Genomic DNA, 23,645 nt, shown 5'->3' with positions numbered 1-23,645 from the left:
TTTCTTACAGGTGTCTTGTATACAGTTTTAGCGGTGTTGGGCATGCATCTAGTGCATATTTTTCCATGTTTTTCCTGTGTGTTGCACATCAGCGTGTTTTAGCATCCAGTGTTTGTTTTGCAGGTTTTTTGGACCTATATCTATTGCATGCTTTTACATGTTTTTTTCCCTTTGTCATGGTTGTAGCATGTCGTGGCATTCGGTATGCTTTTGGTGTTTCTGGCATGTGTTTACTACGTGCTACACATGGGAAAAAGTGTGCAAAAACTTTTTTAGCATTTTTGCATGTGGTTAGCATAAGCTTTTTTTTTGTGCTTTTGTGCACCCCGGCATTTTCTCCTTTTTTTTTTCTGTGTGGTTTTTTTTTGTTGTTGTGTGGTTTTTTTGAAAAAAAATTTTTCTTTAGTTGTGCTTTTTTGTTGTGTTATGCTTTTTGGCATGAGTTTCTTTTGACATTTACTATTACTTTGGGATAGTCAAGCCTGTCAGTTTGGAAAGTGCCAAAATTTGAGGTTGTTTAGTCAGCCTTCTTCCCACCGCTTTGTGTGACAGCACTTTTAATACTGCCCGACGTTATAGTTCTGTAGCAGTATTTGCTGGCCCTCTTTTGCCTTGAGTAGTGGAGAAACTGTATGCAACTCCCCTGCAGGCAAGACAACCTGGAAGGCACAAATTTTCCATTTGATGCTTTAGGACAAATTGCTGCCACAGACTTGTAATTTTTGCTATTTAGTGTTCATTTTTGATGTCTACTGCATGTAGGCATGGCACTGAGATGCTTTAAAGAATGTATTAACATAAACAACTTCGAACAAGTTGAAGCTGGCTTATAACCCAAGTCCAAACGGCTCCTACAGCTTTGGGGGAGCCTCTGATTTAGCCCCTTGTTGTGTGGATCAGCTAAGTGTAATGCGAGGAAGCTGAACTCTGATGCAGATTTCATGTTTCTCTTTGCAGAGCTGGATAAAATTCCTAGTTTAAATTTTCTCTCACATCAGCTAAATTGTATCCAACTTTTATGTCTTTTTATTTTTGCTTATTTATGAAGTTGGAAGTGGGTAAGTTTCAGTGCTTTGTTAGAACTTGTGCACTAATAGTTAAATAGATAATGTATTATTAATTTCACCCTGACATGATTTTATATCAGATTTACAGAGTAGAGTGCTTACTGGACAAGTTATTTAAAAAGCTAATATTTGCAAAGCATAATGTAATTTCAGGTAGAAGTTATGGTAGCTATTCATAAGGGAGGAAAGAGGGGTAAAAAAAAAAAAAAGAAAATCAGGGTGGAAGAGAGCATGGGCTTCTAATATTTTAAATAATTTTAAATTGCCAGAAAAGCAAATTAGCCGTTTTTGCACTAGCTCTGTAAGCAATGGAAGAATTGAGTGAAACCCCTTCTGAAAGACATTCTTCTTCTATTGTATTTGATGAGCAAAAGTGACTGCAATGTACATTGTAAGAGAAGGAAATCTACAGAAATAGTCAATGTAGTTATTTACAAAAAGCCCTTTGAAATTAAAAATAAACCAAAATAAACCCCACTACATTTGAATGAAGCTAAGCCACAGAAGAATACAGGAAAGAAGAAGTAATATAAATATAAATTTTAAGTGATGACTGCATGGCTGAAAGGAACAGAAATGTCTGACTCTTCAATTTAAGAATAATTTTTCCATTTAAAGCATAAAATTTTACTGCATATCCTTCCATCCCACTTCTACACATAATAGCTGCTGTGTGTTTTATTTAAATTTAAAGCATTTATCTTCAGATCAGTACTAGTATTTTTTCTACTACAGGAAAAATATATTTTTAGTGGATTTGGAGTTTTTGCCAAATGTTTTCAGTCACGTTTAGTTAATGGTGAGCTGCAAGGTTCATCTGTATTAAGATCTTTTGTTTTCAAGCTGCTTTATTGGAGCGTTTCTGCAGTGTTTCTTCCCTGTGGTGACTTTCCACTAGTTCCAGCTTTTAAACTAGTTACTAAGTAGCATTGCCAGTAGTTGCTGGCAACTTGTTAATTTTTTTTTTTATGTGAGTGCTTTAAATAATGTATACCTATTATTTTGCGGAGAGTACACTTCACAAAATGAGCATTGGTGGTTCTGACAGTTGAACTTACTTGTAGCACAAGTATTTAAACCTGCGCAGAGTCTCAAGTTCAGCATTTAGAGTTTTAGGAGGTGGTCTGTGGAACTGACAGGTATTTAAAAATGAATGGGTCATGCTGTGCTTCCATGTTACATGCAAACAAAGACTTGCCACATCTGCAGAGCTGAACTGCATTGCATGTTTTACACCACAGCTTTCGATAATTATAACGTACAAGTGTGTGTATTTTTATGCTGTTACAATAAAGCTGCTCACATCAAAGCATGAAACTTGTTATGCGTGGGGAAAAGAAATCATTTCACTTTTTCTGTGCTTCACTTGAACCCTTTCCACCCATTTTATAGAGAAAACATAATGACTTAGAGCATGGGAGTCTAAAATGTCCTAACAAATCTAGCTGTTAAAGCTTCTCTGAATTGTTACGCAGCAATTATGATACCTATTTCTGGGAAGTGATTACTCTCCTTCCCTAATATTCATCAACATAATTTATTCAGTATTTTCAAACTACTTTTTTTGTTGGATACTTTAAGTATTCCCATATGTTGGCTATACGTGGCATTTTACCAAAATCTGGTAAATCTGTACTCAGAGTTTCTTGTATCTAACAACTGTAGAAATGCACTCTAGTGTAAAAAAATATTCTCCCTCTGGACACAGAGAAACCAAAAACCCCAGATACTGATAACTTGTTAGCAGTGAGTCAGAAAGATGATTCACATTATAAAGCTCAGATAACAATACTGTTTAGACTTGAAAATACCAAATGAAGCAGCACGTTTAAGAATTAGGTATCATGTACAGTTGGAAGTCTTGTGAGAAACTAAATGAAACATGAACACAAACCTTGCTGCCTGTTTTGTTGTCCAGATCTGCTCCAGAAGAGGAACTGTGGATTCTCTTCACAGAAATTTACATTTGATTTCCATGTATATATGAAATTTTGAATGGATCATTGCTGGAGGAATGGCAGAACTATGCTAATGCATTTGTTATATGCTAAGATTGTAGGTGATGCTTCCTACAACCCTGGAAAGACATAATCCCTACGATGAAGTTTCCATGTGTCGGAGATGCAAAGAGTAGTGGAAATAAGGTTTCCTGATAAAAATATTTGAAGAGTCAGCTGGGTATCTGTTGTGGTTTGGGCCAGACTGGCCCTTTGAACATCTGATTGAGAAGGATGATAATGAAAGTGTTGAACAATACAAGATTGCTTGAAAGTATGAAAAAAGGGAGAGGGGGAAAGAGTTACACAGGGTTGGCTGGGAATGAAACTGCCAGCAAGATCCCAGATAGTCTGTGAACAAAGTACTGAATTATGTTCTTCCTTTCCCCAAAGTCCTCTAGTTCTGTAAGTGGTTGTCCTGATAGTGTATCTGATGCTGATGAGCTGGAAAATGTGACAGTGACTAATGTTTCACTGACTCTGCTCAAACACGTGTTTCATTTATTTATTTATTTTAGCTCGGCTTCCTAAGAAAATAAGGCTTATGTAATTGTGCTGTCAGACAGTCAAACCTCTTACTCATGCAGCTAATATCAGCTAAATTTGAGAGGGAAGGTGGTTGTAAATGTGATCATATTTCTGCAAAGTCTGTGAAACGGCAGCTGAGTAAGAAGGGAGCGCGTGCTGCGGTGCTACCGGGGCCCAGGCAGGCTCAGCTCGTACCCATGGGTTTGCAGGTGCCTGGACAATCGGTGAACACGCGCTGGTCAGCCTGGCCCTGCTGGTCCCGACACATCCTGTCTGGTGGAAGTACTGAGAAGGTGTGAATGAGGAAAATTAATTTTTATTGGGTCTGATGACGAAACAGATCAGGGAGAGAAAGATCCCTGGGAAACCAGGAAAAATATCTTAAAGAATTACTTGCTTGCAAAAGTTACCTGTTTCTGGCCTTGTTCGGTGTTTACTTCCTTGTGATTGGTTTTTTTGTTTTTTTGTTTCGTTATAACAGTGTTCATGTTATTTTTTAGATTCCTTTAACTCTCCTGTGCTGCTGGGCTTTACTGGGGGAAGTTGTTTTTTCATGATGTCCTATTTTGTGTGGAATGAAGTAAAAGCTCTAACGCACCCCCAGCGAGTGTTGCTCTGAAGACATAGGAAGTTTGATGAGCAGTTTAATAGAGCCTGATTCCAGTTTTACCACTCAACATGGTAGCATTGCCTTTGCCTTCTTTCTGCTTGCTTGTTGCTCGCTCTTTTGAACGGCTGCTAAAGTTTGTACAGTTGAAAGGGTAGGGTGAACAAGTCACAGAACCGATCCAACTGAAAATTAGCCCAATGAATTCTTTCCTTTCCTTTCATGGGAAAATAACCCTCAAAAGCCTTGTTTGTGATCTTGTGAGTATGTGTGTGTCTTTCTAGTTTTATTTTCTTTTTTCTGGTACCACATGGGCAGGAGCTATTTACTTGAAGAATTTCTGGAAAGAATCCTGCTTTGATACTTTCTTCTGGGATTATTTTTTTACTTGCTCTGAGTATAAATGAATTCTGCTTCTGTATTCAATGTTTCTTTTGTCCTCTTCAAAGGTTAATGCCACAGAGCTGTCACAGGTGGTTCTTATTTTTCTGGTCATGCTGTTATAGCAATACTGTTTCTTGAACTTGTCTTCCCAGTCCTTTTTTCCCCTCTGTATAGCTGTTCCAATATCTGTTCCATTCTCCTCCAATTATTACTGTTAACCTCTGCCCTTTTCCTTTTGTAAACCTGTAACGATTTCAACAACAAAGTCATGTTGATATGAAAAGCTAAAATAAGTTGTGTGCAATTGTGAAGAATGTGAATTTAAGGTAGCAATCCAAGGGTTCTTTCTCCTGAGAAGCAAGTCTCTCAGGTGAACTGTGGGATTGTTTTTTAAATTATGTTTTTTCTAATTGAAATGCCTTGGGTGCTGGGCAGGAAAAGGGAAGGATCATACGTTTTGGTAAATGAGCTGCTTCCCAGCTCTGCTTACCTCTTGAATCTAGGAGGAGATGAAACTCTGTCTGCATGGAGCTACTTCAGAGGAAAGCTTCAGTGCCTGGTAGGAGGGCTTCACCATCTCCCCTACACTCTGTCTCCACCATAAATGGCACCTTGGAATCGATGACCTGTTTGGGGGCTTTTAGCAATACTTCGTTTACTATCTGCTCATATTGTGCATTGTTCTTGAGAATATATGAAGAACGCTCAGCTCCTTGCAGGATTTGGGCCATAATCAAGGCTGACACTGACTGGCATATTGTCAAATTGTGCATGTATCATTTATTGTTAGATAACACTGGACACCCGTTAGTGTCTCTTGGCTAATCAAGAGTGTTGCCTCGCATATTCTTACGATGAGAGGGCGAAGAGTTCTTGTCGTAGCTGCCAGCTTTCATCATCCGAGCGGATTGCAGAAGATGGGACTAGGGACAATTGAGAATAGGAAGTTTGAAGATTTGCGATCTTCTCCTGAAGCACTGGAATGACTTTCATAGACTCAGGGCATTGTCTCCAGAAGGTTGCTTTTGTCTTGTTTTTTTTTGTTTTGTTTTGTTTTTTTCCCATGGTGGTTACTATTGCAGAATAAATGTGTAGTTATTTCTAAAACTGTCAATCCATGTGTCTCTTCCAGGGCGATTTGATGAAACTGTGATTGAAGAAAGAAGGCAATGTGCTGAAGATCTCTTGCAGTTTTCTGCTAATATCCCTGCCCTCTATAACAGCAAACAGCTTGAAGAGTTTTTTAAGGTTTGTTAGTATTTGCAGAAGTGTTTGCATCTTACTGATATGAATAAAGCATAGTGCTGATTCTGCTTTACTTTATAAACTGTGGAGTGACAGTGAGCTGATCTGACATGCTTTGTGAAGTGATTGGGAGTTTTCCATTCACTCGAGAAATGTGGCTTAAAAAAACCACCTATACCATACCTCTACAAGGTGGAAAGTTTTATAGGAATGTCAGATGAAGGGATTTGGCATTTTTGTTTATTGAATGATGAGCAAAACCTGTGATGTTAAATGCAGGTGTGCAGCAGGGAGGTAATAAAAATATTGTCATGTTTCTGTATTTTATGTAGGTGTTTATAGTTTCAAAGGAAAGGAAGAAAGACTGTCTAGATTTGTTTTCTTATGGCCTGTTACGGATTCAGATCCGTGACAACAGATCCAGGCGTATAACTAGTCAAATGTGCTGCCGGTACAGTGTTGTGAGAACCACTCTGCAAAACACAGTTTAAGGCAATACGTTGATCCAGACTTCCTCTTTATTACATCTGAAGCGGTTTGTTTTCATTAGTTTCTTCAAACCGCTTTATTTTCAGGAGCTTAGTTAGCTTGGTCCAACATTCTACAAACACATAAGCATAAATTTACATGTAAACATGATAGTAACTCTCTGGAATTAAAGAAATGCTCATCTGAATGCAGTGGGAGTCAAGTGTAGAAATGTGTTAAGTATATTTAAATGATATATGTGTATAAGCAAAATTACAGCAAAGCACAAAAATTCTAACTTGTTTTTACGTTGCGGTTACTGCAGAGCCCTTTAAAATACTTAAGATAATTTTCTTTAAGCTTTGGTGGCAGCAATGAATGGGAGGCTGAGTTAGAATATTTTACTTCTCAGTTTATTTGCATTTGCACTTTTCAGTTCTTGGGAAATATTTCTGGTTTGTGGTTTTGTGTATTTGTTCAGAACTCTTTTCCTCTCCTTTGCTAAACAAAAGTATTAATTTTAGCCTTCCAATGGACCTTTTCTGGCTTTGTTAGACAATGAATCAATCTAGAAAGGCATTAATTTTAATAAGAACACGTAGGTCCACAAGGGGAGTTATGCAGGTGTAATGATTTAGGCTCATTTGTTAGCTGATATTGTGTCATGTTTTCCTGTAGAGAAAGTCTGAGGTTTTGATCAGTCACCAGCTCAGCCAGTGTCTTTCAGCTCTGCTGACGGGCGGGCTTGTTCCTTTTCAGATTTTTGTGCAAATAGCCATGGAGAGATAAACTTGGACCATGAAATCTTAGAAACAACTGAAGGGAGTGCTGCGTATATCTGTGTGCTATTGACTCCAGAAAAATGGGCTGGCTAGTGTGAAAATGCGTTGGGCTAGTTCAAGACGGATTAGCAATGCCCATGTGTAACACTGCCTTTAAAATGGTGCAGTTTCTAGTATAGCTGCCTGGAAAGTGTACACCTGACATGTGAAGCAGAAATTTAAAAAAATCAAACAAAACATTTAGGTGGTTTTTTGTGCAATTAATTGTTCCTGTTGTTACTTCACTCATCTCTGATTCCTTCCAAGCTTGGGAGGGAATAAGGTCCTTTTATGCTGGCCCTGGCCTTATCTTCCCTGTTTGTCCAGTCTCGACCACAACTGAACTTAAGATAGTGGGTCATTGGTGGGATGTTATTCTGATGAGCAAATACTCCTGCGCAAGGGATCTGCGGAGCTTGGGAATGCCACTGAAGGGTACAGACTGTGTGTACCACAAGAGAGCAGAAGCATCACTGTTCTCTCCTTGTTAAACGCTGGGGTTTGCAGGCAGACCTCCTGCAGCCTGGATGGTTCAGGACTCTCCGGCTCGCCACAGAAGCTGCAGTAGGCTAACTGTTTAGATAGCTAGACAGTTTGCGGTGACCAAACATGGCCTAACCAAAAGCCCTTGTTTAATTTTGCAGGCTTATGTAGTTTAATTAAATGCATTAGCTCTAAAGTAATGGAGGATTCACTGGTTAGGAAATTTAATTTTGACTATCACTGCTATATGATGAGACTTTCCGTAGAGCACAACAGCTAAATAATTCCTTTCCCTCTTTCTTTTCAGGGTGGAGAGGTACATGATGGGTCTGAACTGATTGGTCCTGTTGAGCCTCTGTCTGACTCTCTTACTGACAACCTGTCTGACTGCAGCTCTGAAGGTTTGCTTTCTTTTCTCATGTAACCTTATAATGTGGTCTGTTTTAAAGCAGCACGTGCGTGACAAGTGCTGTATTTGTGGGAGCACTGGCATCCAGTTTCTATTTGTTTGTTATGACAGAAATGCCAGAACTGGGATTAACAAAAGCGAAGTTGGGCTCAGCTCTTCACTACTGAAAGTCTGCTTCTAACAGGAAGTTTTCTGGGAGTTTTAGTCCGTTCTAGAAGTCCTAGCGCTCTGTCGCTCAAAAAGAACTGCTTTTAGTGCTAACTGAACAGAACCCTCTGGTTTAAATGTACGTAATCCTGCCTGCTTCCAAGAGGTTGGGCAAACAGTGTGGTAGTGTTTGCTACTACTCATGACCCAAGCCTCAAGCTGTAAAAATTTACAGAGAACTTAAAAAACATTTTGAGGTTGATGAATAAATACAAAGGTGTCTGGATTTGCCTAAAGCATGAAAAATAGGTCTAAGATTTGAACTGCCTCATTCATTTCAGAGGGTTTGCATTCAGCTGTTTGTGTTCTGGCTGTCGCCATGCTTTCAGTGCTTAATAAAATCCAGAAGCGAGTTGGCATTGTATTTTAAAACTTTGTCTTCTGGATTCAGCATATGGAAGTGGTGAATGTTGAGGCCTACTGCAGGGTTCAGGGAGATAAGCAAGTTGTTCAAGTCTCTTACAAAAACTGTGAGCATTTTTTCTTTTCCTGAGAAGAACTCTCTATTCTTGAAGGTCTGAGAGGTTGTGTGTTAGAGCCAGTGTGGGCAATGTTAGATCGAAAACCGGAAATATCTTCCTTAACTTGCTAACGTTTTCTGGTTGTGCTCTGTCATTGGAGGGTGTCTCCCTTTTCCGAAGCTTGCATTTCCTTAGCACAATGTAAAAGATGCACATGGATGGCTTGGATACCACGTGCAGAGTAATTTTAGTGGCACTTCACTTGCACTAGATAATGGTATAGCTGGTCAGCTTGGTAGGGTCACTCAGCCCAAATAAATACTGTGCTGGGGCTTCTTGCCAGCCTCTGGAGGCTCAGCCAGCTTAAGCATCTCTGTGTATGATCACCTGCCAAGTACCACGCAGTCTTTTAGATATTTATGTATTTCTGAGTTATGCTTGCGTCCTTGTGACTTCTAAGAAATTATTTTCCAACCCTTCAAATTTTCCTTTGGAACTGTTTTACACTCATGTATATATCACATTATTAAACAAACACTTAATAAGCTTATTTGGGAGGGTTTTTTTTCCTTAATTACTTAATTTCCTTTGGTCTCTTTCTGGCATAGAACTTGCTTTGGTAAAACTTTGCTTGAATAACAAGAAGTGCTTGTGTTTTCTAATGGTGCTTTGTTTATATTTGTTTGAGGTTGTATGACTTGCCACTGGGATCTATCAATGTCAGTAACTTTATGCTTAGTTACATAATACATTCTACATGTGCAGTGAGTTTTGCATTTTATTTTGTAGTATCTTCTATGATATTAATGAACTGATGCCCCCACAATAGTTCATTCTGTGAAGGGAAAGGTGTAGAGCTGTCTAATTACAGAGGGTAGTTATCAAATCCTGGTGATTAGTTTTAAAGGGGCACTACTTCTGTGAAATTTAACATTCCAGATTCTGACAATGCACCCATTTTACATTGTGCCTAATAAAAGAAAAAGTGCTTAACGTGAACATTTCTATTCTTTATTCACAAGGGCCTCATTTTTAGAAGAAAAACACTTCCTTTGTGTCAGATAAAATATTGAAAAGAAAAAAAAATGCTGTAAAGTAGAAAAATTCTTTGATACCCTTCTTCTGAATTGGCTGGAGTGCTTTTAGGGGATACTTGCAACAGCTATGAGCACAGGATTTCCAGATGCCGAATGTGACTTTTGTGAAGTTACATTTTCTAAAAACCTATGTGTCTTCCAGCTCATATTTTCTTACGTTTGAAAGCAAGTTTGGGGCGAGGAGGAGACTAGGGACAGAAGGAAACATCTGTCTCTAAGGCCTCTAGATGGCAGTGGCAATACTCGACTCTGAGACCTCTCCCTGCCTCTCCTCAGGGCACCCTGCCTGCATCTAATTTTTCCAACTCTGATTATCATAGTTAACTGTGACTAGTTCACTGTGTTAGTTTTTGTGAACATTCAAGGGCCTCCACGTGGGCACTGCTCCTTCAAGCTGTTGTACTGAGAAGTATCAAACCCATTCCTTAGCAGGTGCTGGTGTTTGCTTATAACGGTGGGTTGTGTTTTATCACTTTTATCTGTTCTTTTCAGACAAAGTTCACTTTGCAGAAGGGGTGCACGTTAATGGTAGAAGATGCAAACTGGTAGTAGTAGAAATGTTTTTGTACCAAAATGAGCAATAAGTACCTTGCTTGTAAAAGCAGTTTGGCCGTTCATGCTTTCACAGGAACCTGCTTTTCAAAAGGGCAGGTTATCCAGGCTTTCCAGTAATTTTTGGAAACTGTGTTGACTCCTCATATACCCAGTGAAATTGCACAAGGCAGAGATGAGTATCGGTATTTATGTTCAATTTCAGCATCATTATACTTACCTGATACTACTGACAAACAGTCAGTCTGTCTTCCTCTCTGGGGACATGGGGATGTTCAAATATCCAACTTCCTCTCCAAAAGTCTTTCTATACCAATCGCCAAATTCTTTAGAGCAATTCACTGGGAAGCTCATTTTTTTTTTTTTTTTTTTTTTTTTTTTGCTGTCCCTAAATTGGGCGGGTGAACTGCCCATTATTAATACGCTAATTAATGCATCTCTGTCTTCCTCCAGCTCTTCTATTGCGAGGTTTTCTTCTTTCTTGCAGGACTTGGGGCTACACAGGCAGTTTTCTTCTCTGCGTGGACATGTTGTTTTATGTCCCTCCCCTGAAAAGATCAGAAGCATTGTCTTCTGTGCGCCCTGTTCCCTTCTCTCAAGTAGTCTTGTGTCACTAGATATCATGTCCCTTGCTTTCAGACAAAGAGGGCTGGTAATCTGTTCTCCTTCGTGTCTTTTTCTTCTCAATCACATTAAAGGAACTGCTAGCTTTCAGAAAAGCAATATTTCTACAGTGCCTTCTTACTCCTCTTCCATAAATTGTAAACTCCCTCGAACTCTAGAGTTGCAAAATCAAAAAGAAAGTTTGAGTTAGTTGCCTTTGAGTCAGCTCCTTGCTACTGCCACGTGCCTTTTGAAGATAAGTCAGAACACTTTACCTGATAATGTGGATAAACTCTTGACTCTGTTGATAATACAGACAAAAACAGATACCAGGTTTTAGCTCATAATTTACTTTCTCTGTGTGTGCAAAAAGCTAAATGTCTTGACCTTGTTGCCTGTTTTATTGCCTCTGTGGGTACATGTGCCAAGGTGATAAAACAAACTGCTACTTGATATCCAGGTGGCACTGCCAAATTCATGGCTCACTCCATATGTCTCATGCAGGGTACTATTCTGGAATGACATTTTTGAGACTAAAAGCTGGCAGGTATTTTTTGGTGTGTAGGTCCCAGCTTTGAAGGCTCTCCTGTTTTAAGTCTCCTTAGCTGTAAATCATCAGAGCAGTGAGATAGGGATTAAAGTGCTGCTGCTACTGAAATTAGGTGAGTTGGAGTGCTGAGGCTTGAATTAGTCCCCCCTAAGCAAGCACCTTTGTTTTGTTTTTTAACCTCAGAGGCAATGAGAAATAGCAAATCTAATATCACTTTCACAATTTTAATGATGTGTTACCAAATGGATATCTCTGATAGCCGGTCAAAGAGCAGTTTCATATTATGTACTTTTACCTGTGGTAGGGTCATGCCCTTTCATTTTGATGTCAAGTGAACATCTAATCTATGGTACAAAAGGATGTCAGAAATATTTTTGTCATTCTTGTCCTTTTCAGTTCGAAAGGATTTAAGTGGGCTTGATGATGTGACACTTACGAGCCAATCGGAGTGCGGAGGTGAGATCTAGAAGTTGCTTCCATGACATTTGTGGAATTTAAATTATTAGAAAGTCATAATTATGAGTGAATGCTTTTTGTGGATAATAATCCTTACAGAATGAAATGGTGTATATGTAAAATATCTTTGTTGCTGTTTATTTCCAAAGAACCACGCTAACTTGCTGCAGGTCAACTTGCAGTAAGTATATATACTTCTAGCGTTTGGCAAATGTAAAATAATATGTTTTAGCTCAAATTTCAATGAAAGTGGTGTAAGCTAATTAATTTTACCATGTTAGCAATGGAAGAAGGCTGTGCATAGTAGATGTGAGTTAGTGCTGCATTATGCATAAGTTGACAGTAACTGTGTTAATTCAAATTCCTAGTTTACTGGTTTTCGGATGTTTCACCGTACTGATTTAAAACAGTAATTTGGGATTTCTTGCAACAGTAATTTCACTCCTCCTGATTGACTTTTGTAATAGCACTCACACTGAAAGGGTTAGTTTTGTAATTTCCTGGAGCCCAACTGTGAGCAGGCTTTGAAAGTTTAAGTTGGGTGTTAGATGTTGGTCTCTCCATTCCCGGTATTAAAATTAAGACCAGTTGCTCTGTGGAGATTTTAGCTAATTTTAAAAAACATGTTTCTATAGGTACTAAAAAATAATTTTTAAGACAAATTTATGTGGGGAATTTCTGTGCACAAAGTCTCAGGAAGCTGCATACGTGAGAAGAAAACTAAAATCTTTGGGTGGGATAGAGAATTTTGGAGGTTCCCAAGGGATATGAGAAATCTGGGATAATGGATGTCTTTCTGACTATGTTTTCAGGCTTCTCCAGTGACAGCGACTTGATCTCTCTGACAGTTGATGTAGACTCTCTTGCTGAGTTAGATGATGGAATGGCATCCAACCAAAGTTCTCCCAGTAGAGCTGTCGGCCTTTGCCTTACTTCTGAACCCCCAGTACAAAGCACACTGGCACCTGAGCAGGAGTGGAGCAAACCTGAAGGAGAGAGGGAAAGCCATAGTTTGTTTAGTGGAAGCTTAAAACCCAAGCCTGGCAAACAAGATTACTTGGAGAAAGCAGGCGAGTTGATAAAACTGGCCTTGAAGAAGGAGGAGGAAGAAGATTATGAAGCTGCCTTCAGCTTTTATAGAAAGGGGGTTGATCTGCTTCTGGAAGGTGTTCAAGGTATGGATCTTCCCATTTGTTTGTGGCATTTCCTTAGTTAACATCAGCTTACTGTGTTGCAAAGAGGTGATATGAAATGCAGAATGATGTGTGCCTGGCTTTCACGTGCTTGATAGTTGCTGTGCATATGAGAGAGATAGAGATATAAAAATCCTTCTCTCTAAGATAATTTCGAAGTGCTGAACATCTCGTACTTTAAAATTGTGACGCAACCTTCGGCTTGCAGGTAAGTAGCAAAGTGCTCCACTTTTGCCTCTTTCCTTTTTATTACCTAGGCATTAATTAATATGTGGCACTTGCAGCACTGTTGAAACATTATTTAATTTACATGGTTAAGTGAGGATTAATTATCCCCATTTTACGCATGGGGAGAGGCAGACTCAGGTTAACTTCCCAATCACAACAGGATTAGAACTATTCTTGGCTCACAGCCTCTTGCTTCTTCCACTAAACTGTTTTCCTTTTCTAGCTGAAAGATGCGTACAAGCTGCTAGAGGAGAATAAGATTTTTTTTTCCAAAAGATTTTGGTGTGTCAATGTATGTCTGCAAAAGCTGTTAACTGACCAGATGCAACTACATGCAAATTTTTGTGGAGTGTCCTTGCACCTTATCAGCCAGGGAACAATTTTTTCCCTTTCCATCTCTAGTTCTTGAGAATCTAGAGTGATATCCTCATATATTTGCATTTTGTCCAACAATGGCTTAAAGCTATAAAGCACAGGAAAAGATCTGTTCTTTCCTGGAGTGAATTCAGGATCTGTGTATTGTGCTTCTGTCCCACACAGATCAAATGAGTAAGATTAGAATTGTGGCTTTGTTTGACGGTATACGGCACAGATGCATTATGCTGCTCCAGATCTGAACTTAAATGCTAAAGTACTGAAGCACACACAAGCAGAAGCCTTTGCTGCATCTCAGTATGATGCGCAGCAGTGGTCCAGACTCTGAACAGTTCTAGGAATGGAAGTTACCTGCTGAGCTGCTTTAACGGGGCCTGGCAAAAAATAATGAGTAGGTTACTGATAAAAACTAGAGGTGTGGGCCAAGATATGTGCATAGCCTTTGCTTGAAGTGTCTTACACTTTTTGGCAAAGGTAAATCCACCTCTTTCTTTTCAAGTCCCAGTGATGTCAGCAGGGTTGCTGCTTTGCTGCTTGTTGTGGCTTTTCAATAGCACCCTATCTTTCCTCGCCCATGTTGTCAAAATGCTTTTCATTCTTGATGTTGAATGTCCTGGCAATACTTCTGTTGGAGAGCCCAGCTATTCTTTCTTTGCTAATACAGTTCTTCATCGACCTGTGTGCCATTCAGTTATGGTCTTCTGAAGGATGTGCTGTTTTGTCCTAACCGCTTCGGTTTTGTGCCGTTATGCAAGGCTGCCTTGATGCAGTTTTAAACTGACAGTTCAAGTTTCAGCCTCAAAAAGCTTTCTTTATTAAACAGTTTCAAACTATTAGGGCATGAACACAAGTCAGGCTATCGCACATCAGTTGAGCTGCAGTAGCTATGCGTGTGTACTTGAGTTGTGACAGTGGTTAAACATGTTGGCTTTAAATCCATGGTAATCCTTATGGTAATATGTTTACCTTGAAGTTGTGAAAGGCTTTTCTTGCATGTGTAATAGGTCACTTGCTCAACTGATATATACTAACTTGTTAAACTAGAGTGGGTTGAGCTTTTTACTTACATTTGCTAACATTTCCTCCAAGGAGCTTTGCTTCTTTCCTGTTGACTAGCTACGTATGCAGCTGCCTCAGATGACTGCTAACCCTTTTCTCTCACCAACTGGCATCCATGCTTTTCAGGCTAGGAAAAAATTCAAAGAGTCTTAGAAAACTGTGATATTCTTCCCTGTTTTCCTGATACCACTCAGACAGTCCATTGGGGGTTATTAATAAATTTATAATGGTGGTACCTCTGTGTGTGTGGGGGTGGAGATGTTCCTGGTGGATGAAGACATGTGTAGCCAGCACCTGCAACTTCTGTGCAGACCCTGACATTGCATCAGCACAGGAGAGGGAATAATGGGAATGAGTTGCTTTTTAACTGGCATCTTATCCCTTGTGAACATAAATGTACACAGGCTAGTTCCTAGCAGTCAACTCTTCTTTCTCTGCTGTCTGTGTTACATGTTACACAGAATGGCTGTGAAGGTGCAAAGCAAATGAATCTTCATCCTCTGCTGGGAACTTACTTTGGGTACACACAGCTCATTTTGTGTCCCGTTCTTTTTGGACCTTCTGCAAGTTGGCAGGGAGACACTGATGCCCTCTTTATAAAGACAGGGCTGATTCAAATGCCTTCCTAAAAATATATACCTTCTCAGGATCTATGAGGACATTAAAAACCCCTCAAAAAACAACAACAAAAAAATCAGTAACTATATTTATCACACTTTTACATCTAGCTATTTTGCGAAGGTGGTATGTTTAGCATTGATATGTGAATATTCACTGTATGTTGCAATAAAAAAAACCTTTAATCACTTCAGTTATTTAAATACCCCTGGTTATGTATTTCACATGCATAATACTGTGTTCCTTTCAAAGAGGGATGGTGCAATTGTTACAAAATGCCTTTGGTCTCTGCCATTGATTATTTTCAATCTAATTTGTCTAAATAAGCCTTTGTAATATCTGAAAGTGAAACACAGTGTTCATATATACTTACACACGTATAAAGCGACATTACCTTTCACTGTACAGCCACTGCAGAATGTGTGGCCTCTCTAGAATGGGCTGGAAATGGCTTTTGCGTGTGAAATGGTAATACATACTTTTGCCACGTGGTGGCACCAAGAAAATAGAAATTGACACCTAAAAATTAGAATCTGGAAATGTAACCAATGTACTGGGGAAAAAATAAACATCATCCATCCTCTGTGTTTGAAACTTCTCTCAGGATCGCCTCAGAATTGTAAAGCCTCTGTTAAGTTGCTTAGATGTATCTGAAAGATAGGGGTGTCTGTTGCCAGATGCTCCTTTAGGCTTGGTGCTTCTCAAGGCTGCCTCGTCAAAATCATGTATGAGTAAGTTTATTACTGCGAGTTTATGGACTTGTGTTGTTTAGTTTCAAGTAGCTGGTTTCCATAAAGGCGGTCGGAGCACACTTGAGTCTCATGCGCTCCTGACAACTTCCCAGCTCTCTGAGCTGATGATACTAATGCCAGGTGAGGCAGGTGTCACATAAGCTTACACCAAAGAAATGTGTATCTTGACTTCATTTTCAGCTGTGTGTACATGCTCTCACAAGTGTAGTGGTGTCAATTATACTCTGCAAGGTGCATATGGATTTACCTCTGCTAGTCTCTTGCAGAGTTTTAGTATTAAATCTTCTAATGTCCTATTCACAGTCCTGCCAAAAGGTCTGATCTGTGTGTCACTTGGGGAATAAACACTGTCTGCACTCCGAGAGGCTGGTGTATACCTTGGACTCTGGGCATCCGCTCTTTATACATCACGGGCCTGGTTCTGCTCGGTACATGCATTTAATATTAAACGTGTTTGTCAGTGGGAAGGAGGAGAATGCATTCTTGGACTGGCAGCAGAGCCCTTGGACTATCCGTTGAACTGACTGTACCTCTTGTACCTCTGCACTTCATTTATACCAGAGCTTCCTTGCATGCAGTGAGAGGGAACGCTGCCATCATTTCCTTTTTCCTCTGAATACATACTGATTCTGCTGCCCCTCTTGCGTTTTCTGGGCATTGCTGCCTTTTGGAAGGCAGGTCTGTTGAGGGTTGTGTAGGATTGTTGAACAATTCTTCAGGAGCTGAAACCTTCTGGAATTCAAATCTTCTGCCTTTTTAAGCATACTAAGTATACTAACTGATAGAGACTTTGGCTCGCAACGATAGATGTTCCTTTGTTTTGTTAGCATGTCAGAGCACTTTGAGGTCAATGCATTGCTTCAGGCCCAGTGATGGAAAAAACGCACTAATCGATAGCAAGCCACCAAGTTCTAGGCTGGAAGTTAACTGTGTTTTATGCAAAGTAGTGCTTTCTGACTTTGGTGTAGGGCATAGTTTATGTTAGGAAAAAATGGATCAGGAGGCTGAAATTCTGGAAAGAGTTTTTTGTAATAAAGGAGGGAGCCCTGTTTGTATAAACTGCTCCTCTTGTTCCAACTCCAGCTGTTCTCACGTTCATCCATTATAGATCTGGGCAGTCTGAGCTGTGTGATAAACACAGAGTTAACACTATTGCTTATTGCTGGGTTTCAGTAACTTCAGGCACGTGGTGATGCAAGAACGCTTCACAATATGGTCAGTCTAACTCATGTGGAGAAGTACAGGATCTTTTCCATGTGGTTTAGAAAGCAAATGTGTTCATTGCTGGTCTATTACATACAAGGCTCCATGTTACACGTTAATGTCTGAAGGGAGATGATCCATTTACTCTGTGAGAGAGTTGGGGTGTTTGTTTTCACATGTGTAGCAGCTGTGGCTGGACACAATGAATATTTATTTGTTTTAGGGGGCTGGTTCAGCTAGGCAGCATGGTCCTTGCTGCATAAAGTATGTGGTGCCTCTTAAGCCAGCTTAGCAGCCACAAGCTGTTTTCTAGGCATCTGTATTTTGCATTAGGTATCTACAACTTCCAGATAAGCTGATGGTGTCTTTGAAAGCGGGCTGCGAATGTCAGTTTTGCACTGCTCTGTGCTATTTTAATGTTTATCTAGTAAACAGAGCTGGAACAAAAATTACACAAATTACTGGAACCTTGCTAAAATGACTTTGACTTTTAACCCAGAAATGCATATACAATGAAACGCTGGGAATACTTTGGACAACTAGATGATATTTTTGGATATACTGAAAACAAACCAACTTGTGTCTAATTACTGGGATTATGATGGGCTATGATTTGAACTTGTGATGGAGCCAGGGATGCAAACAGGAGCATGCTTGACAGAATGCCAAGAAGACAGTGCTTTATGAAAAGTGGAAGAGGAGCCATGGCAGTTCCACGAGTACGTTTCTGGCTTCCAGAGTGAAAAGCACCTTTGCTTGTTTGTCAAATGGCACTTATGAAGACAACTTCTGGTATAACACAGTAGCTATTTCAAATTCCTTTCACTTGTTAAGTCCTCTGAGTAGTGTTTTTCATTGAGAGTGACTATCTCTTAGGCAGTTTCTGAGCTAGCCAGCAGCTGTGCCTGATTGGAGCAACATCTTTGAGGAAACAACAGATCTGTTTTCTGAGAAGATGCATTGGGGTGTGAGCTGATGTCTTCAGGTAAACCTTAGAGTTGTGCTGGGCCCCGCAGGGAAAGGTAATGACAGGGTGACTGACGGAACTGTAATTCTCCCCCACCTGATCTCAGACCTGTGTGCTGCTATGGTGTTATTCGTTGTTGTAGCTTTACGCTTCCACCGAGGCTGGAAGCAGTCAGGACAAAAAGCTCCTGCCCCAGTTCCTTCCAAAGGAGCTGAAAATCATCTCTCTTTCCTGCAGTTGGACTGCGAGGATGCTGTAGGACCATTTGGGTTGAACTTTCTAAGCAGCAATACCAAGTGCTCCCTCTCCTAGTGCTTCATACAACCTTGAAATCACAGCTGCTGTTTTAGAAGGTTAGATGTTTGTGAGAGAACTTGTCTATTGACAAGCAGATAGATTAAGGAGGCATGTTTGAAATACTGTGGTTTGCTTAAAAGAAAAATAGTTATCTAATCTCACTGTACTGCCAGTGATGCTGTAACCCATGCTAATATGGGCTATGAGCTGTTCATAACTGAAATACGATGGCTTCCAAGCCTACTGTAGACCACATGGAGCTTCAGAGCAGATCAATGCTATAGGATCCATTACTGTGCAGTAGATGCTGGGTGACACTCTGAGTGATGTCATTCCATATGCAAAAGTATTGGGTTTAGACACTTCACTGTGGCAAAGCAGTAAAATATAGCATCTGCCAGTAAAGTATGGTGAAGTTGGTTAATGTACAAATACAGACAGACTGAGCTATGTAAAGGAGTACTCAAGGCAAAGTTCCACTTAAACTGCAAGACTTCTCTGCACCAAGAGGCTGATAAAGGACTGGGGTTTAGAACCTGCTGCACAGCTTCGAGCCTTGCAATACATGTGAAGGTCAATTGTACCAACACCTGCAAGCCAACATGTAGGGCATGATGCAGAGACGACTCTGAATGTGGTTGCTTAGCATGTGGCTGTTAAAGAATTAATAAATATGTGACAAGCTGGACCTTACAAATCTGTCCTTTCTTCCCTCTTCTGGAGGACGCGGCTAGCCTCATTGGCTTGGTGTTGATCTGACCTTTCCAAGATTTCCAAGTCTGTCCTCAGAGCAGCTCCTAGCCAGGTTGCTGCTTGTGCCCAGCCTCTTTGACTGACATCTCTTCCTGCCTGCACAGCCTTTTATCTCAGCTCTTGTTAGCCGGCACTTAGCTGCAGCTAAGTGCATTAATCTTTTTTTGACTGTTGCTATGTGGGGTTTCTATCTCCCATCAGAAGACCTAGTAGGGTTGCCCCACTTCTTCCAGCATACAGTGTAGATGGAACTGGTCTAGGTTACAGTGCTGCTTCTGTCCTTAGGTGAGAAAATGGAAGTCTCTGGCTGCAGAATTAAATGCCTTGGGCAGTGTAGGTGAATTGAGGCAAATTACTAGCTGGAAGAGAAAAATTGCAGAGATATGTGTAAGGACATGATGCTGCATGATAATCAGTGCTCTGATTATTATCTCCCCCCCTCCCCCCAGTTCTTGCCTATACAGCTTCTCTCTTTTCACATACTACTTTTCTGTTTTCCTGTCCTCTTTCCCTCTTTTCCCTTCCAGTATCTTAAAAAACAGCCTGTCTAGCTTCACAGATAGAAGGACTAGTATAGGTTTGATCTCTACAGGGCCTGCTGCTGGCTCTTCTGTTTTAGAGATTTTAGTGATTGCTCATGGAAAAATACCATTTCCCATACTACTATATAAAACTACATATGAATTATATTTAACACGTAGATATGAGTACTATCAGGCCATCAGGACTGATGAATCTCGTAATTGTTTTTTCATCTGTCTCTTTTTTTTCTTTCTGCAGTACTTTTTGCTTCAAACTACAGTAACTTGTTTTTACTTGAAGGGGTAGGTGTCTGTGCACCTGGGTTCCCTCTACTCTGAAACAAGGAACGTTTGTGTTTGCTAATTCTAATTTGTACTTGTCCTTTTAATTAAGAAGGAAGAGTGCAGAAAACTTGGAAAATCTTTTCCTCTCTTCTGTGGTGGTGGCCTGTGTAACTTCTTTCCTTGCTCTGTCAGTGCTCTCTTCCTGTGGTGCTTCTGCTGGAGGACCTGCTGCTGCTGTCACCGTTCTGTTTCTTCATCAGTGCTAGGATGCCACTGCTTGTCCTTCTGTCTTACAATGTTCATGGGAGTTTTTTTCCCCCCCTTATTCTTAATGTAGTTTTACAGGAAAGTGTTCAAGAATATTTCTCACATTGTGAAGTCTTACTTTGGTGAAATACTTTGCAGTTTAAGACTACAGCTTTTAGCAGATGGGTGAGAAGTTAAGCTTTTCGTCCCTGAAATGGTGTGTGCTCTGTGACCATTCATTTTAGTTTTTTCCAGATAGTCACACATGCACATGAAAAGCTACCGCCAACCTTGTGGATTTAACATGAGAGTTTCTCTATAAACAGATGTTTGTTGATTAGTGTTTCTGGAAGGTTAAGTTTCTTATTCTCTTGAGTGTTGCTGACTCCTGCTTTACTGGTCACTCAAGCACATTTCACCCACACCATTCTTCTATGTAATCTTAACTTTGGCATGTATGCCAACATTTTTTTCCCAGAGAGGTGTTTACCTAGACATTTACACCACTGATGTGTAACCTTAGGTTTTCTACAGGATGCAGAATTGGTGACTTCACAGGAATTGTGAAGTCCTGTGATCTGTACATCTGCTCGACACCGATCTGTAAGGGTGTTGAGCAACCTGCAATGAAGATGACGTATAAAATACAGACATAATATTTATAAGCACACTGGAAAGTTGGAAGAAGAATTCTTACATGTTCACTCACTGTCATGCATTTGTGCTTCAGCACGAGAGGTTTAAATTTTAAGTGGCTTTTTGTCTTGGTTGCTAGAGTACAGTACTGTCCTGAATCTTCAAAAAGCAATAAAGAATGCTTCTGATAAATGTGGTGCATTTTAATAAATTCTGACACTCCCAAAATGTTAAAAAAAAAAAGAAAGCTTACATCAAAGTGTTTTACCATAATGGGCTTAACCTTGGTATTATTTTTTAATATTTACAGGGGTTTTTTTCAGCTGCAGAATTTGGCCACCACCTCAAAGGAACTCATCATTAATATAATATATAGCACACTAGAGATGATGAGCTGGCAGGCTTATTTCCCAATTCCAAAGTGCCACCTGCTGCTAAAATCTATAGCATCTTTCCTTGATGCTGAAGTGTCCATCTACCCCAGCACCTGCCACATTTCACTTAAGTAATTGTTTGAAAATTAAAGGTTACCTACACTCCTGTGAAAGTTTGTGGAGACTCGTTCCAAAATCAGCAGCTCTTCCCCTTCCTGAAATAAATTTCGGGGTTATAAAACTGTGTCCAAAGTGGTCACAAACCTGTGCTGGATTATGAGTCGCATTGTCACTTACGGTGTGCCTGAGCTTTTGTTTGGCTAATATGGACAAAGGAGTCTGCTTCACATGATGTAAGAAGTGTTTGCCCTAAGAAGAACAGAGGTCCTCTTGAACCAATTAGGCAAAAATAACAGCTGGGCTACCCACTAATAAGGAAGGTGCTGCTAAACCTCTTTTCATTGTGAGAAGAAATAAATCTTTTAAGGCTTACTCCCTTGCATTTTTATAGAGAGCAATTCTTTGAAAAATTCAGCAATCCAGCTGAGTGATATGTGCAGGAAGACTGTGAAGAAGATAAAGAAACTTTTAAAAATAAAAAATGGTATTATAGCTGTTAGATTTGGCAATTATAAATGTTTCATTGAAGATTTCAGTATTTAGAGAAAGTTTTACTGTTTGAATTGTTAAGAACATGGAGTTTGGGGTTAGCACAACAGGCAGTCTCCCACAAGTTCCTTGTAGCCTGTTCTGTAAGAGGACATTCCTTCCTGGAGCAAATCTCTTCTGATATCTTCTTGAATAAAGGCAGCCCACGTATATTTTTAGTAACTCTGAGAGAAAAGCAGGAAGATTTGGAATATGGAGGTTATAGAGGATTGGGACAGGTAATGCTAACTTTTTAGCCTTAACTTTTCTGTGGAAATACCCACACCCTGGTCAAGCAGCTAGTTAGGTAGGGAGTGCACTGAGGTTGTCCTGACAGATTGGCTCTTCCTGAGGAAAATCTGTAATGCCCGATGGGGGATGATCTGGAAGTGGTCGGACACAAAGGAAGGAAGGAATATCTAGAATTCCTGGGTGGGTGCTATGTGATTTACTGAATGTGGGATATTGTATATGTTAGTGGCAAATGGTGATTAGAGCTATCTTTCTTTGTTACCATCCAGTAACATACACATCTTCCACGTGACTTCATCCTAGATCTGTGGAGGAGAATAGTTAAAGACCAGAGCAAGTTTGAGAGCACTTCTATGCAGCTGAGACCTGTTCTGTTAGTAACCCAGATTATTTCAGGGAAAAGGACGGAATTTTTCATGGTCCTTACTGCCCAGATTTTTTTTTTTTTGAGTTTGTTGGATATGGCCTCCTTTCAATAGCTTTTTGCTATTAATACCTGAACATAAGTCATTTTCTTATCCAATAGAACTACAAAAGATTTGATGCCTGAGTAAAGAGTTAACTGAGCTCAACACTTAACACTTCAACACCGAGTTAGCTGATCTTTCAAAGGTATGTACCCTTCTGAGGTGCTATGAAGCGTAAGCAGAAGACAAACAAAAATATTGCTATTTTCCCAGTTGCTACTACTGCGTACCTATTCTGTGGAAATGCTGCTTCTCTGTATTTTTCACTCAAGTCAGCAGACTATGGGAAACCAAACGGGCAAGTCACAGATGAACTCAATGACACAATTATTCTGATATTTTTGGTTTTCCTCTGTCAAATCCTCAAGATCGTTTGAATGTTGTTAGGAACGTCTGGTTTTGTAAATATATTGTAGCTGAGCCATCTTTAGAAATAAAAATTAAAGAACAAATTTTAAATGGTTGGCTGCTGTCCTAATGTCCTGGCTACTGTTACTTTGGTCAGCGGGTGGCCTGGTCAGCCTTTCCAAAGCCAATTTTCATTTTAAGATATTTTTATTTCTTTGAAATAGGCAAAGCCTTTGGAAAATGAGGGAGCAGCCTGCTTGTGCTTGTGTAGATGAAGGCTTATATGTGCAACAGAGTAGCTGTAGAGTTTTTATATTCTGTTTGCAGTAATAGTAAACAGAGCATCTAAAATAACCACTTGCACATTGCAACAAACACATCATCATTTGCTTAAAAAGAGTTATAATTACAGTTGACGAAGCATGGACACCATAAAAAATGCATTAGTTTGGCTTGACACATTAATTACCTGTTTTTGCAGATGTTTT

At 39.8% G+C, this 23,645-nt stretch overlaps 1 protein-coding gene across 17 annotated transcripts in view; it reads left to right on the top strand.

Moving 5' to 3' along the window:
• RPS6KC1 (ribosomal protein S6 kinase C1) overlaps positions 1 to 23,645 on the top strand; it is a 92,333-nt gene that overhangs the window by 13,039 nt on the left and 55,649 nt on the right. For all 17 annotated transcript variants that reach the window (XR_012586068.1, XR_012586067.1, XR_012586065.1 and 14 more), the window contains 4 exons: positions 5,716 to 5,831; positions 7,908 to 8,001; positions 11,876 to 11,935; positions 12,748 to 13,110. Coding sequence is in view for 10 of the 17 variants with exons in the window: in XM_074579466.1 (XP_074435567.1) it covers positions 5,716 to 5,831; positions 7,908 to 8,001; positions 11,876 to 11,935; positions 12,748 to 13,110 (633 nt within the window). In the remaining 7 variants the exon portion in view is untranslated. The remainder of the gene's footprint in view (positions 1 to 5,715; positions 5,832 to 7,907; positions 8,002 to 11,875; positions 11,936 to 12,747; positions 13,111 to 23,645) is intronic.

Source organism: Larus michahellis, chromosome 3 (assembly GCF_964199755.1).
Source record: "Larus michahellis chromosome 3, bLarMic1.1, whole genome shotgun sequence".
Taxonomy (NCBI): domain Eukaryota; kingdom Metazoa; phylum Chordata; class Aves; order Charadriiformes; family Laridae; genus Larus; species Larus michahellis.
This window is presented reverse-complemented; position numbering and strand designations above follow the sequence as displayed.